This window comes from Python bivittatus, unplaced genomic scaffold (assembly GCF_059951505.1).
Source record: "Python bivittatus isolate LINGU-HERP-01145 unplaced genomic scaffold, Pbiv_v1 ctg000840_np1212, whole genome shotgun sequence".
NCBI lineage: Eukaryota > Metazoa > Chordata > Lepidosauria > Squamata > Pythonidae > Python > Python bivittatus.
The window spans coordinates 35,027,703-35,043,969 of NW_028277113.1; the positions used below are offsets into that span (position 1 = coordinate 35,027,703).

Consider the following 16,267-nt stretch of genomic DNA (forward strand, 5'->3'; position numbering starts at 1 on the left):
GGTTTTCACACACTGTTGCTGGTATTTTGGCCCATTCCTCCATGCAGATCTCCTCTAGAGCAGTGATGTTTTGGGGCTGTCGCTGGGCAACACGGACTTTCAACTCCCTCCAAAGGTTTTCCATGGGGTTGAGATCTGGAGACTGGCCAGGCCACTCCAGGACCTTGAAATGCTTCTTACGAAGCCACTCCTTTGTTGCCCGGGCGGTGTGTTTGGGATCATTGTCATGCTGAAAGACCCAGCCACGTTTCATCTTCAATGCCCTTGCTGATGGAAGGAGGTGTTCACTCAAAATCTCACAATACATGGCCCCATTCATTCTTTCCTTTACACAAATCAGTCATCCTGGTCTCTTTGCAGAAAAACAGCCCCAAAGCATGATGTTTCCACCCCCATGCTTCACAGTAGGTATGGTGTTCTTTGGATGCAACTCAGCATTCTCTCTCCTCCAAACACAATGAATTGAGTTTAGACCAAAATGTTCTACTTTGGTTTCATCTGACCATATGACATTCTCCCAATCCTCTTCTGGATCCTCCAAATGCTCTCTAGCAAACTTCAGACGGGCCCAGACATGTACTGGCTTAAGCAGGGGGACACGTCTGGCACTGCAGGATTTGAGTCCCTGGCACCATAGTGTGTTACTGATGGTAGCCTTTGTTACTTTGGTCCCAGCTCTCTGCAGGTCATTCACTAGGTCCCCCCGTGTGGTTCTGGGATTTTTGCTCACCATTCTTGTGATCATTTTGACCCCACGGGGTGAGATCTTGCGTGGAGCCCCAGATCGAGGGAGATTATCAGTGGTCTTGTATGTCTTCCATTTTCTAATTATTGCTCCCACAGTTGATTTCTTCACACCAAGCTGCTTGCCTATTGCAGATTCAGTCTTCCCAGCCTGGTGCAGGTCTACAATTTTGTTTCTGGTGTCCTTTGACAGCTCTTTGGTCTTGGCCATAGTGGAGTTTGGAGTGTGACTGTTTGAGGTTGTGGACAGGTGTCTTTTATACTGATAACAAGGTCAAACAGGTGCCATTACTACAGGTAACAAGTGGAGGACAGAGGAGCCTCTTAAAGAAGTAGTTACAGGTCTATGAGAGCCAGACATCTTGCTTGTTTGTAGGTGACCAAATACTTATTTTCCACCATGATTTGCAAATAAATTCTTTAAAAATCAGACAATGTGATTTTCTGGATTTTTATTCTCATTTTGTCTCTCATAGTTGAGGTATATCTATGATGAAAATTACAGGCCTCTCTCATCTTTTTAAGTGGGAGAACTTGCACAATTGGTGGCTGACTAAATACTTTTTTGCCCCACTGTATATGACAACCTTTCCAAAGAACCAGATTTCATTATGTTAACAGCAATGGCCAATCACTTAGGTAAGTTCTTAGGACAAAATTGCCTATTAATGAGACTCTGGAGATGGGAGGGAGGGATTACCCGCAGAGAAGAATCAGCGGATGGAAGGGTTTTTTTCCCACTTCTGTGTTTCAAGAGTGAAACTGACGGGTGGCCTGAGGGTTCATTGGCAATGGACAGAAGATGGTCCTGGTGATCTTTCTTTCCTCACCTGCAATTGGTGCCCACTGATTTTCACATCAAATGCCTTCCTTCCTACCATTCTTGTATTTGCATTTGGATTGGATATGAACAGGGTTTGGAAAGCAATACTCACCAGTGCAACTTACAGTTCTGGTATTGGTTTCTGGTTTCTAAAACCAAGTTTTGCCTTTGTAACCCTTTTTACTTTTACTTCCCTGTTGCAGCTCAGTCTCCAGGATTGTAATAGGTTGTGGGCCAAGAGATTGACATTTTCTTTGCAAAGAAATTCATCTGGGACTGAACCATCACCCAACTAAGAAAAGGAGCACTGAGAACTTTGATGAATGAACTTCATCAGGACAATTTGTCCTCCAGATCTTCTAATTTTTCAGGGGCTTTACAACCTGTTGCACAAACATGTTGATTGAAAATGCAATTGGATAGAACTACCTGTAGATTCTCCTCAGTCATAAAGCAGAAGATGTATTATGGTAAAAAATAGACTATAGCAAGCTGATTACAAGTTACAACGTTACTACTCTAGGAAGACAAAAAAATACAAAGCTACTGTGTAAACAAAGCAGCCACTTGCTGAGTTCCCAAATATTGGCAATTTATATAAATATACATGTATAAATTTATATAAATTTTATATATAAATATATATAGTCCAATTCTGATCAGTAATATAGAATATACTTTTTAAAACTTTTAAAATTCTGTATTTTTGTACAAAACGTTGCCTATTATATTGATTTAATTGCCTTTTTATACAAATATAGTAAATAGAAGTCAAAGAAAACATCATTGATACTCCTTACCATTCACTAGAAATAATTGTCTGGAATAAATTACCCAAGTTTAATACCCTGTGAAACTGATTTTAGATTGCATTTGCAGTCTTTTATGTAAGAACGTGCACAATGTTATGATCCCAAGGAAAAACATCCCTGTTTTTCTGAACTGGTCTTACTGACTACACTAGCAGAACTCCAGGGAGATGAAAGTCTAAGCAATAGATTTGAAGGAAGGGATTAAATTAACCAGTAAAGTATGTACTTTACATATAGAAAATTCCTGATTCATTCTCCCTGATTCCAGTTAAAATAATCAAGAAGTCAGAGATAAGAAAGGACATTGCCCAGGGCCCTGGGGAATTTTACTAGCTAGTATAACGCAGGGCTTGGTGGACTAACTGCCTAACATGACCTAATACAAAGTATGTTTTTATGCTCGTCTTATTTCCTTCATGTGTAGGCAATTTCTATTGGTGTAATGGGCTTCAGAGCATTGGGGACTAGATTTTAAGACTAATAAAGGCTTTAACCAAAATAGATATTTCTGATAGATGTGTGCAACTTGTTCTTAATGTCTTTTGGTATACCCACCCCTGAGGGGGGAAAAAAGGAGACACCAATAGCCTCTGCCATTTCCCGACTAGACTTTTTTCTGCTCCAGTTCAGCCCCTCCAAATTGCAGCTTTTTCTTCCACATGGAAAAGCACTTGTCAGAAAATGGTTAACCATTCCATCCCACAGTTGGTTTCCTGTTGTTTGTCAACAAGAAGTTGCTTTGGAGAAAAGAAAGAAAAAAGGAAGAAAGCAAAATGCAAGGCATTGGGAAAAAGTTCAATATATCTGCTTGCAACATCTAGTTTGGTAGATCAACTGGCAAAAATACTACAATAGTACAGTGGTACCTCTACTTACGAACGCCCCTACTTACAAATTTTTCGAGATACGACCAGCTCCGGGCCCAAAAATTTACCTCTACTTACGAACTCACCTCGACTTACGAACTGGATCTGCGGCCATTTTCTGCCCATTCCATGTGGTCCGCGGCCATTTTCCCGCCCTGCCACGTGGTCCGCGGCCATTTTCCGCCTGTTCCACATGATCCGCGGCCATTTTTCCGCCCATTCCACGTGGTCCACGGCCATTTTCCGCCCCTGACACGTGGTCCGCGGCCATTTTTCCGCCCTGCCGCGTGGTCACCGGCCATTTTTCTGCCCCTGACGCGTGGTCCGCGGACGCCGGAACGGATTAACGGTAATTACATTGAACCTTATGGGAAAATTTACTTCGACTTTCAACCAACTCGACTTGTGATCAGAGTCACGGAAGGGATTAAGTTCGTAAGTAGAGGTACCACTGTACTAAGACTTTCTGTACTTCCACAGTGTTCAGTAATGGGTTGTGCTTAACATAACATTACACTGAAAATAAAAGGCAAGTCACACGTGTTGACATATATAGTATTTACATGATTTTTGTGTGTAAAACTGACACTATGATTGTTTTTGAACATTTATATTTAAGATAAGTATCTGCAGTCATTTTGCTGCAGGTCTGGACACAACTGGGTACCTAAAAAAAAATGTTTGATAAAGTCAGAAATATCAGAACAATGAATATATTGAAGTAAGTAACTTTTCCTCTGAAACGTTTTTCACATTAGGATAATTTGTTGCTGTGATCTGTGTTGTTCAGTTAAATAATATACAAAACCTTTTTTTTCCTATCTCTAATGTCCTTCTGTATCTCCTTCACTAGTACCAAAGCAAATTCTCAATTAGTTTGAAATAGGATAACGGGTGAGTTATTTATTTGCTGAGGCTTACATGTTGCTCCAGTCACAAATGATTCTGAGCCACTTAAAGTCCAATGTCCAGTAACATGGTTAAAACCATAAAATAGCCCATTACAATGTGCCACTAAAAACAGTCAAAACAAAATTGACGAACACCTCTTCTGAAGGAGGAACCAATATTCATATCAGCCTCTCAAAGGCCCTTTATAAGCACCCAGTCTTAATGGTCCTTAAGAACCATAGCAGAGCTGGGATTCTAATCTCTGGGACATGCTGTTTTAGAGAAGGGGAGCAGTGAGAGAAGATCTGCCCCTGTGGCCCCCAGTGACAGCAGTCCCTAGAGATTGGGACCCAGAGCAATCCTTTTTTGCAGTTTGCTACTTGGAATAGGTGGTCTCATAGATAGCCAGCTCCTGAGTCATATGTGACTTTAAAGGTGATACCTAGCATTTTAAAACGTGCCTATAATTGACTAGCAACCAATGCAGCTCCCTAAATATAGGTGTGGCATAGATAAATCAAGTTGTGCAGGACATTACTTAAGCTATTACATTGTGGACCAGCTGAAGCTTGTGATCTTCAAGGGCAGTTCAAGGTAGAGTATGTTGCAGTAATCAAAACCATGGTGACAAAGCCACTGAGGATAGCTTCCTGACCCAGAAACAGCCATAAAAGGCACACAAGCTGGAAATGGGTAAAGGTCTCTTGGCCATGGCTGCCACCTGCTCTTTGAGCAGGAACTGTGAGTCCAAATAGACCTGCAGATTATGAGTCAGCTCTCCACTGTGGAACTCTATCCTGGTCAGAAACAAAGATGGAATGTTAATGGATTTGGTTGATTACCATACCCAAAGCCACTGTGCTGTGCTGGTATTAAACTTGAGCCAGATCATAACAGGATCCCCATAATGGTATGAAATCTTGATCACATCTCCTGTTTGACCCAGAATTGAACTACAGAACTGTGTATCATTGCCATACTATTGATACTGACTCTGTACTCATGGATGACCTCCCCAGTTGCCTTCATGTAAATGTTAAACATAGTGAGGTTGGTTGCACCCCACAGTGGAGAGTTCTAGAGGTCAACTTCTCTCCAATTGGAATAGCAATAGGATTTTGAGGAAAGACCATACTACCACTCCCTTCAAAGGAGGGCACACCACTGCTTCTCCCAAGGATCCATTGACTATTGACTTGTTACAGCCTCCTGTTACATCCCTGGATTCTTTCACCAACCAGGTGGGGCAGGAATACAAACCGCAGATAGCTTCATAGAATCTTGTCTACTTACTTAGGACCAACAGCCTCAAACTCATCTCAGATAACCTTGCAAGATACAGCCTCTATCCCTTCTTATAGAACTTGCCAGCATCCTAATCTGAATGAGTGTGTGTGTGTGTATATGTGTGTGTGTATCATAATAGAACACAGAGAAAAATATTGAAACATAACAGAAAAAAAATGCAACTACATCAAGTTATTTTGTATGTGTAAGGGCTTATTATGCATATGTAGACCAATATATGAAGATTTTGCATAACAGTTTCAAAAAGGATAATCATATTTCATTGTAATTGTTCATGAATAATCTATTTGCATAGGCAGGTGACCTGAAACTTTGGGCTCTTTCTTTTTTCCAAAAATAATTGATATCTACTTTGATATCCGATATTTTGAGTTCTGATGTCAGTCTTAGGTCCATTAGAGATTTCAAAGTAGCCATTTTGGAAAAAAAAGAAAGTCAAAAGAAAAAAGAAACTCGACCAGTAAAATTGAATGAGAGATTGCTGAACTCACATACATTAACAGATTTCGAACCATCTCAGAAGGTCTCAACACAGTGGGTTTTTAGCAGATCCAATCATTAATTCATAACCTGTCTCATGTGTAGCCTGCACCTTCCTAACCACCCTGCCTTCCCCCAGGCGTCATCCCAATTTAATTCCTGCATCAGTTTAGCCACTCTAAACTGGAGTGGAAGTGAAAATGAAACCTTATGCCTTTTAATAAAATTTGATAGAAAAGGTGTTAACTGGATTCCTCCTGAATATGACGTTCTAGGGTTCTAGGAGTAGGTAGAATAATCATAAAAATTGAAAGTATGTACACAGACCATGCCCAGAAAAGCACAAGTTTGTTTGTTTTTTAGATTTTTTATCCTGTCTTTATTATTTTTATAAATAACTCAAGGCAGTGAACATACCTAATTCTCCTTCCTCCTCCTACTTTCCCCACAACAACAGCAACCTTGTGAGGTGGGCTGGGTTGAGAGAGAGCGACTGACCCAAAGTCACCCAACCGGCTTTCATGCCTAAGGTGGGACTAGAACTCACAGTCTCCTGCTTTCTAGCCTGGTGCCTTAACCATTAGGCTAGAACCACTAGAACCAAACTGGTTCTAACAAATTTTGAAAATGAACCCAACAAAAATTGAACTTTTCTCCATATTTAGGTAAAGCACAGAGAAAGGTGGAAAAAAGCATACAGACAACTAGGCAGAACTTAATAGTTTAAAGGTTTTCTAAGTAGGAGTTTAAAATTTAAGTAGAGCTCTCCCATCTAAGTTCCAAGTATCCTATCCCATTCTGAATTGCCTGTTCACCTGGCAAGGACAGAATTTCTAGATGTCAAAGAAACAATCTCTTTTTACAAACAGAAATGTCCACTGTGCACTGTATAAATCATATAATAATTGTTGATTTGGCACAAGTCTGGCTAAGCCAGCAGAAAGCCAGAAATACCACTGCTGTGATAGATGCACTGCTTCTATATGGCCGCTGCCAGTATGGTACTTCTCTGATAGGCTGTTACCATGTTTTCAAGTGCTCTGCCTGAACGGCTTGTGTTGTTCTCACCTTCCCTCCCAACTGAAACTGCCTTTCTATCAACTTAGCAGTAATAACTCCGCTTCCCTTCTCAATATAATTGAGGAATGGGACTGCTGTACTCATGACATTTCATATTTGCCCCCTCCCCCTGAAAAAGGTCCCCTTAAAAAGGCTTTTAAGGATTTTGAGTATTTCAGGTAGAGACACTTTTTTTAAAAAAAGCTGCTTGTCCTTATGGGTAGAGAATTTATAAACTGATTTACATCCTCTGAAAAGTATGCCTATGTAGATGGCAAATCTTTTTCTTCTTAACTCTTGCCATTTTTAAGTTTGTAGGAAACTCTTCTCAGAAGAGACTTTATAAGACAACAAAAGTATGGGCTGTTAGCCTACCAGAGGCCAGTAGAGAAGAAGCATTTCTTTGCAGAAGGTTTTTCTCCTATACCAGCCAGCTTGGGTGTTGTTCTACACACAGAGGAAAGCTAGAACATGCTGTCTCATTGCAGGCAGCCAATTTACTCTCTGCGTGGAGTGCTTTATCACCCATGGCTATCATCAGCATAATATGACTGCACCTAAGTACAAACGAATGGGCAAAATATATTAATTGTGTGCATCTGGAATATGCAAAGAGCTCCATGATGTTCATGGAAAATATCTAGCAAAGTCTTCAGTGGTGAAAAAAAAAACCCTTCTCACTATTTGAAAGCAGTGTGATATGAATCTAATGACTACTTTCAACTGCAGTCATCTTGCAGAGGGAAAGCAGTTCCTCCTGGAAGCTTGTCAAATTTGTCATAGCCATTTCCCACCTACACACATTTTTACAATAATGTGCAGCTGCATGAAGCAGCAAGCTAATTTTAAAATTGCAGTTTGTGTGTGTGTGTGTTTGTGTGTGCGTGTGTAGGGACAGAGGGACGAAGAAAGGGAGAAAAAGTGTGTTCATGTGTACATTTACAAAACTGATGACTTCAATAAAAATAAAAGATCAAGCTTCCCAGTTCAGGTTTATAGAGTGAAATAGTCACATACTTCCTAAGCAGCTGTGATATCTATAAGAAAAACAACAGTCTTCAATTTAAAAAAAAGTGGAAGTTAATGTTTTAAAAGGACAGTGCTGTGTCATTTATGTCATAAGAAACAAGTTAACAATCATTTCTCATTTACTTAGGTACTTCTTTTGAAGCTGTGCTTCTCTTCCTAACACTCAAACTGTCTTAATTGTTGCATGGAAAATATGCTTCTTTTTTGAACCTTATTTTAAAAAAAAAACTTGATTAATCTTATAAGTTACTGAATAATTAATTTAGCAAGCAATTAGGTCAGCATGAGAAAAACAAAATATACTGAATAGTTGGCATTCTTTCACTGTTTATAAATTATATGTACTTGTTTCAGAGCTGACCTGTCAGCATTTCATATCTGAACATGAACACATGGAAGTTCTTGCTGGAAATCTTTTTAATATGTATTCACACACTTCTTACTCTAGTTTTAAAGCATGCATTAGTTGATCCTCACCAAGTAGCAAGGCTGCTGAGAGCCAGTGAGATGCAGTGGTTCACACGTCAGACTAGGAAAGGAGAGACCTAGGTTCTAGTCCTCCTTGTCCTCCTCCATAGAAGCTGGCTTCGGACTAGTCATTCTCTCTCTCAGCCAACCCACATACAGGGATATTGCTGGGGGGGGGGGCTATCTGTCTAACGAGGTCTTGAGGGAAAGGCAGGATAGATATAAATAAATAACTACCATAGTATCTATAATGGCACTGAAAGTCTATTAAGGATCATTTTTGAAGATTAATGTGTACTGGACAATATTTTCATGTATTGATCGCTGCATATTATCTTGGTTTGATTAAAATAAACATGGGACATAACTTGGAGAAATAACATTATGCTTTTTCTTGGCTCCTGAAATGATGAAGATTCCTGTGGTATTCTCAGTATCATTGAGGTCTGATCCTGTTTCTGATCAGCTTGTGAATAATGAGCCTTTAAATCATGCAGCAGGATTTCTGGCAAAGCAGCTGAACAGATTTCACTAACTATGGCACAGAAGTATTTGGAAAATTAACATTTATTTTCTTTTTTGAGAGGGGTCCAAATATGCAGTTGACCTAACAACAAAAACAATGAAACATAAGGACTTGCAGATATTTATTCTAGTGTTATTGAAAACATTAGACTAAATGGTTTGGTTTTGTTTATGTAGTGACTAGAATGAAGCAACAAAAATGCCTTATACTAAGTAATGTGGGGGCGGGGGTAGTCAGTGTTTCTGTGCCCAAAAGGAAATGACTTAAAGAGTTTCAGGAATCTGTTTGTAATTTTGCAATGAAATTGGCTTGCCAATTTCTATGACAAATAACTTGAAGACGTTCTGTTTTAAAAAACAGAATGGCTTTACTTGCCTAAATCTTCTATTTGTGTAATCATTATATAAACTGCAATTTGCTAGTGTGGCAACAATAATCTAATATAGGAATGTAGTATAATGCTGATTTGGTTCTCCAGCCATGTTATGCCACATTTCTAATCTTCCTTTTTGACAGGAAGTTGTTTTGCCAGTGACTAAATTGCGAGTAGAGTACATTTAGTCAGCAATCTTGCAGTACACATTTTAACAGTCCATTCTGTCTTAAGTAACGGTCCTAGGCAACCAGTCTTAGGCAACTGTATTGACTAAGAAGTCAGCCCCACCTGAATTCTTAAGGTGTTCAGTCTTGGCCTTTAAAATTAAGCAGTGTCTACCAACCTGGCCTATCACCAACCTGGCCCTTCATATCTTCCAATGGTGCTCCCATCACCACTGTAATGGAGACTCCCTTGCTGCTGGTCATCCTCGCCTTCTCTTTCCAGCATTATAGACTATTCAAAGGAGCTGTGTCTTTGCATAATGTATCAAAATATGAAAATTTCAGCCTGGTCATTTGTGCCTCAAGTGATAACTCTGGATTGATTTGTTCCATTTGTTTGTTTTTTTGGCTATCCATGGTATTCTCTGAAATTTTCTCCAACACCAAACTTCAAAAAGTGTCAATACTCCTTCTATTCTGCTTCTTCAGAGTCCAACTTTTGCTTCCATAGAATGTCACAGAACATTGCTGTTAATGTAGCCAGACATATTGTGTATTTATGTGTTTTTTCTTGGAAAAATACAGGATTCAATAGGTGGTAATTAACAATTTATCTGTTTTTTTTCCCCTAGGATTTGTTTCAGGAAGATGTTTCCTTTATTTATTGCTATCTTTTCAAATTGTTTAACTGAACTTTGTTCCTTTTCTTTCACTGAGATCCAATTTGAATTGGCAAATTATTTGCAACTGTATAGAAAAACATGAATTTATAACCAAACAATTTTTTATGATATCAGCTTTCTCTGACACAAATGTGAATGTTTGAGCTTCAGTGAGTTCTTACTGTATATTTCAAACAGGCCATATTGCAACTGACCTAATATCAAAGAATAACATTAACACAACATTTGTAGAGCTGATGTTTGAAGATTATGCAAGTGCTATATATTTGTGTAGAGGTTTATTTATTGAATGTATTATGGCCACCCACTCCTGTAGACTCACTGCTACAGGGCTGCACAGGTGATGTCATCAAAGTGCTCTCCAGATGCATGGAGGCTGTTTGAGTCTGGATAGGGAAGACCAGCTTGAGGCTTAATTCCAACAAGATGGAGTGCCTTTGGGTTCACAAGCCATCCAACTCCAGGGAGATTCCAACTTTAATTCTGGGTAGGGACATTGCCCCTTTTGCTTTATTCTTTCAGTCTTCAGACAGGCAGAAGACTAGCAGAGCGCATCTATGAACACCAACTAGCAGTCAGAGGACATGATGAAAACTCCTTAATCTTGCAACACATGGACAGACTCAACCATAGTTTCAACTGGGAAACTCTGAGCATCCTAGACCAAGCTAAATCCAAAAACACTAGGGAATTCCTGGAAGCTTGGCACTCAGACATATCAGCCATCAATCGATACAAAGAGATAAACCACATTTACATACCATTCAAAAGAGACAATAAGAAAGCTAAGAAGGAAACAAAAAGACCAGAACACATCCTCTCCAGCAACCTTTACCCAGATAAACAGGGATTAATACCAGACAAGCAGAAAACAATACCCTAATCAAGGAACTACCAAGGAAAAACCACACCCCCACCAACACTGGCAGGGCAAGCTACTGTATATAAACAGGGAGCAAACCCCACACTCACTGATAATGTTACCTAGCTGGGTAATGAAACGTCTGCAATCAACCTAGCTCAGAGAACACCAAGGACTCCAAAGTTGAATATAATCAGTTACTGAGATACCTAACCCCATGTTGGTGGATGACCTCACTCAGCAGTGTCTTGTAGATATTAAACAGGAGTGGGATAAGCATTGAGCCTTGTGGCATCCCAGAATCGAGGAGCCTAAAACTCAATCTCTCCTCCCCTAACACCATCTACTGGAACCATTCATTTAGGAGAACCACTGCAGAACTATGCCTCCCCACCATTCCTAACCCTCTGAGGCAGGCCAGGAGGATACCATAACTAATGGTATTGAAGTCTGCTGAGAGATTAAGCAGCACCAGGAGTGTCACACTCACCCCATCCTGGTCTTGCCAGAAATCATCACAAGCATAATTTTGTCTCCATGCCATGCTCAAGCCTGAAACCGGACTGAAACACATCCAGCATGCTTAGTTTATGATAACTTTACAAATCTGCCACGCAAAATATATGATTTAATATTTAAAATATCAAAATACCAGCAGTATTTCACTAATATGAGTTTATTTAAATCTAATTGTATATTTGCAACACATCTGATTTCTGCTGATGGAATTTTTTCTGATACCCATATGAGAAGGGTAGTTTTTCTCACCACTATATTGTGCAAGTCAATCAATCAATGGATGGTTTCTAGGTTTGTAAAACATGGTTTATGTTTCACCTGCTCAAAACATGTCTTTAGAAATATACACAATCTTATACTCTAGTCTCACTTTAGAGATACCCAGTAATCAAGTAATCTGATTAGTGTGTGTGAGAAAGAGTTAAAAACATAGATTCCTGGGAGTGGGGTGCCTTACCTCGACAGAAAGAAATGAAATAAATTAAAGTTCAGCAAATAAAATACATTAACTAACCAATGGTTTGACTTTTTTTAAAAAAAATGACTGCTTTTGACTAGGTGTAAATAGTCCACTTTGATCTTGACACTGATTATCTAAGCAGGATATAAGAAATTGTAATGAGTCACCATAAATGTTAAGCTTGATGGATCACAAAATATGTTTGCTGTCAATCTTCCAATCAGTAAATACATGAATAAAGATCATTTTCTAAGAAAAGATATAGCCAGCATACAGATTAGATGTAACTGACTAAAAGTATTCTAGTTACTGACAAAGCTCTCTTCGTATTCTCTTTTACATCACTGATTTCAGTGCTCAATTAAAAATGTAATTAAATACTTCTGAAATACTTTGAAAATAGTGCTTACAGAGTTTTTCAGTTAAAGATTTTCTACTTGCTGGCACTGCCATTCTATCCTCCTTTAACCAAGCTAAGCATACAAAATTTTAAAATTATTTTTTTAGTAAATCTGGCAAAGTAACATTGTGTGTGATACACACTGTGGTTTGTTTGGATTTTTCACACAGTGGTTTTTCATAAAGTTTTTATGAAAAGTAGGCATTTTTTTAGCTGTGCCTTCAAATTTAAAACAATACTTATCCAAGAAATGTTCTTTCCTGTTGATCATGCATAAGTAGGTGGAGCAAAGCAGGAAATGAATCAAGAAATGAGCAGTGAATGGAAAGACTAGCTAGATTCCATTAATTGAATAAGTCTTGCCTCTATGAGCAAGTCTTGTTAAAATAGAATATGAATAGTGAAAAATAAGTTATTTATAAAATATGAGAGGAAGCATATGCCTAGTCTACTTGCATATGATTTTCCTTCCAATTAATAAATACAGAAAATCACTATGGGTATTATTGTTAAGAAAGCATTAATATGCATGCTGTTCAAAATAGCCCCTTTTTTCTCTAATTCTCTGAATTTATTGGTTACATTTAACTGCTGTACCAACACAAACTCTGATTTGCCTATAAGCAAGGCAAGTTGTAGGTGAAATGCTTCAAGCACCAATGACCTAGTGTAAGCTGGAAAACAAAATAGACAACACACGTTTATTTTCTGTGTTAGTTCCGACACCTACTGGCACAATAGCGCCGTACAGTAACTGCTAGAAATAAGCAAATTAACAAAATGTTCTTATGCCAGGAAGTGGGAAAGTAAACAAAAGGCAAGTATCTTTGAATATAATTATTCCAACAAACACCCCTTTCACTTTGCTATCAGAAACATGCACTGATTTTTTTTTCACACCAGGCAATAGGAATACTCATTACAATGTTTACTGTATGCATATAATGTTAAGTGCATTTGTTTTGCCTTTCCACAAGACACTTAAAAAACACTGTAATGCTGTATTCAGTCCTCAAAGTGCTGTAAATAACTGCTCAGCTGCAGAGCCTTTGGTTGGTGTTACTTTGCATAAAATGAGAAATAAATTTAATTTTCAGAGTAATGTTGACAACCAGAGCTCCGATATTGACAATTCCTAGTGCTTCCAGTCAAAAGGTAATTCTCCCCTTCCCTTCCCTTCCCTTCCCTTCCCTTCTCCTCTCCTCCTTTCCTTTTCCTTTTCCTTTTCCTTTTCCTTTTCCTTTTCCTTTTCCTTTTCCTTTTCCGTTTCCTTTTCCTTTTCCTTTTCCTTTTTTCTTATTGGGTCAGTCAAAGCACTGACAGGAAGCAGTTCATTGCATTAATATAACATTATTCTTTTTCCTATTTTTATGACTATTATTTTTATCTTGAAGTGTACCTATTTCTTCTTCCTAGTGTTCATGTTGGTTCACCACATGCACCTCCACTATTTCCACTTGCTGTGCACCCCAAAAGGATGTTTTCAGAGTGTGCACACATGTCTATTTCCAGTTAGAGCACAGAAGCATTCAATAGCAAAAACTGAAATAAACATGACAGGGTCCTTAACAGCACAAAATGTTTCCTAAAACGTTTACATTATTTCAAGATTTTAATAATATATATGGAACACTGGAAAAATAAAGAAAGCTCTTCAGCTGGTGCTGAAACAACCACAATACAGGTACCCTGCAACCCTCCTAGCACAGAGCATTTCCTAACAAGGAAAACTCTATGGAAAACTCCACTCCCTATCGCCCCAGCTTGCATCTGGAGAAGAAGGTGGGCAGGGAACAATACACAAGCCTCCGCTGAGATTCTTCCTCAGCTCCGCCCTGCTCTGCTAATTTTCTGCAATGCAGCCAGAGCACAAACTAGCACTCCTACCTCCCATCCGCATTCTGAGATGGTAGAGATCATTCTGTAGAAGACAGAGGTTAGGTCTTCATGTTCACTGATGAATACTGGCCTGTTAACTTGACATATGCCAGTTGGAGAGAATACACATTGCAAGAACCATTTAAAGTTGTTATTTTACTATCATCTCTTTTCCTTCCAAGTCAATTTTAAACAAATGTTTTGTATTCTGGGAAATTTTCAGGCTAATAAGTGGAGTAGAAATGGTTTTAAATGAATAATAAATCATCTAGATGCATATGGAAAGAGCAATTTTAAGCATGTGTGCTAACACCTAGACATCACAGAACAGTGCGACTTGCTTTTGAATAATCACCCACACAACTACATTTTGGTTTTTACAACAGAAATTTTATTGGAAGGGATATCAAGTTTAGAGGTTTAGGATTTTATAGTTGTATAAGTATTATTTTTACTGTGACTAAATATATTCTAGATGGGGAAGAACAGACTTCAGCTCAATCCTGGCAAGACTGAGTGGCTTGGGTTTTAGGAATCCTCTCTATCCAATGATTTTTCATCTTTAGTTCTGGAGGAGTTGCACTACCCCAAACAGAACCAGTGTGCAATTTGGGAGTCCTCCTGGACGTGCGGCTCCTATTCCATGAATGGGCAAGGTTTTTGCACAACTTTGCTTGTGCATCAGTTGCACCCTTTCCTGCCTATGGTCCCTCATGTCTTAGTCACCTCTCAAGTGGATTACTGCACTGTGCTCTATGTGGGGCTACTGAAGAGCATCCAGAAGCTGCAACAGATGCAGAATTCAGTGGCATGAGCAGTTATGAATATCCCTTGGGGTGCACATGTTACACCTCTGTTCCATGAGCTGCACTGGCTCCAGGGAGGCTTCTGGGTGCAATTCAAGGTGCTGGTTGTCCCCTATAAATCATTTCACATGGCCAGGTTATTTGTGGGACTGCTCTCCCTAGTGGTTTCTGCCCATCCCTTTAGATCCAGCAGAAGCCTGCTACCGGTCCCGTCAGCTAAAGAATGTGGGACCCAGGAAGTGAGCTTTTTCTGTGCCTGTGCCTGCCTCCCCCCAGATTAGATTGACCCTGACCTGCCAACTTTTCAGAGGGCTCTTAAGACATGGATGTATTCCCATGCATGGGGGTTGGAGTGTTAGAGCCCATGATATGCTTATTATTTGTTTATACTGGTTTGGCTCCTTGGCTGTTGTTTATGTTTTTGTATTATGTTTTTATATGATTTTTAAATGTTATAAGGTACCTAGAGTCGCTATTGTGAGATGGGTGGCTATATAAATTGAATCAATCAATCAAACCTGTTGTATGTTAATTGCTTTGCCTTTGTGTAATTTTAATTTTTGTTTTATACGTAAAATTGGTCATGGAGTATCTGAATCCACAAATTGCAATAAACCTTTACATAAACTTTGTTATTAACTAAATGGTTGGATTTAGAAAACAGCCAAAAACTAATAAATGCAGTTTGACTTCTACCAATACAACCAGCCAAAGGGAAAAACATCCCGAAACTCCATTTCTTTCCTATCTTTCAGTGAAGCGTTACTACGTTGAAAATTCCCTCCTTCCAGAAATAAGCCAACGGGGAGGGGAACATGAGACAAACTGTTAAAGCAGAGTTTGTCAGCTTTGGCAACTTGAAGATGCGTGGACTTCAACTCCCGGAATTCCCTAGCCAGCATCCTAGCTGAGGAATTCTGGGAGTTGAAGTCCACGCATCTTCAAGTTGCCAAGGTTGAGAAACACAACGCCGAAGCATCGACTGCTTCCACCGCTCCACGCTGCCTCCTTGTAAATGACACCGCGGAGGACCCCAGTGTATGCCGGGACTACGCCGGGCACGAGGAGGCGCTCGCGCGGCCATTGGAACCCACTCCGAGCGCCGTGGGATGA

General features: G+C 39.4%; 1 protein-coding gene across 2 annotated transcripts in view; it reads left to right on the forward strand.

The window, feature by feature from the left end:
* COLEC12 (collectin subfamily member 12) overlaps positions 1-4,276 on the forward strand; it is a 104,480-nt gene extending 100,204 nt beyond the window's left edge. The window contains exon 10 of one of the 2 annotated variants that reach the window (XM_088130753.1): positions 1,771-4,275. In XM_088130753.1, the coding sequence (XP_087986879.1) occupies positions 1,771-1,790 (20 nt within the window). In that variant the 3' untranslated portion in view covers positions 1,791-4,275. Of the gene's footprint in view, positions 1-1,770 lie in introns of both variants that reach the window. The other variant, XM_088130754.1, reaches the window with a different exon arrangement.
* The last annotated feature ends 11,991 nt before the right edge of the window (positions 4,277-16,267 follow it).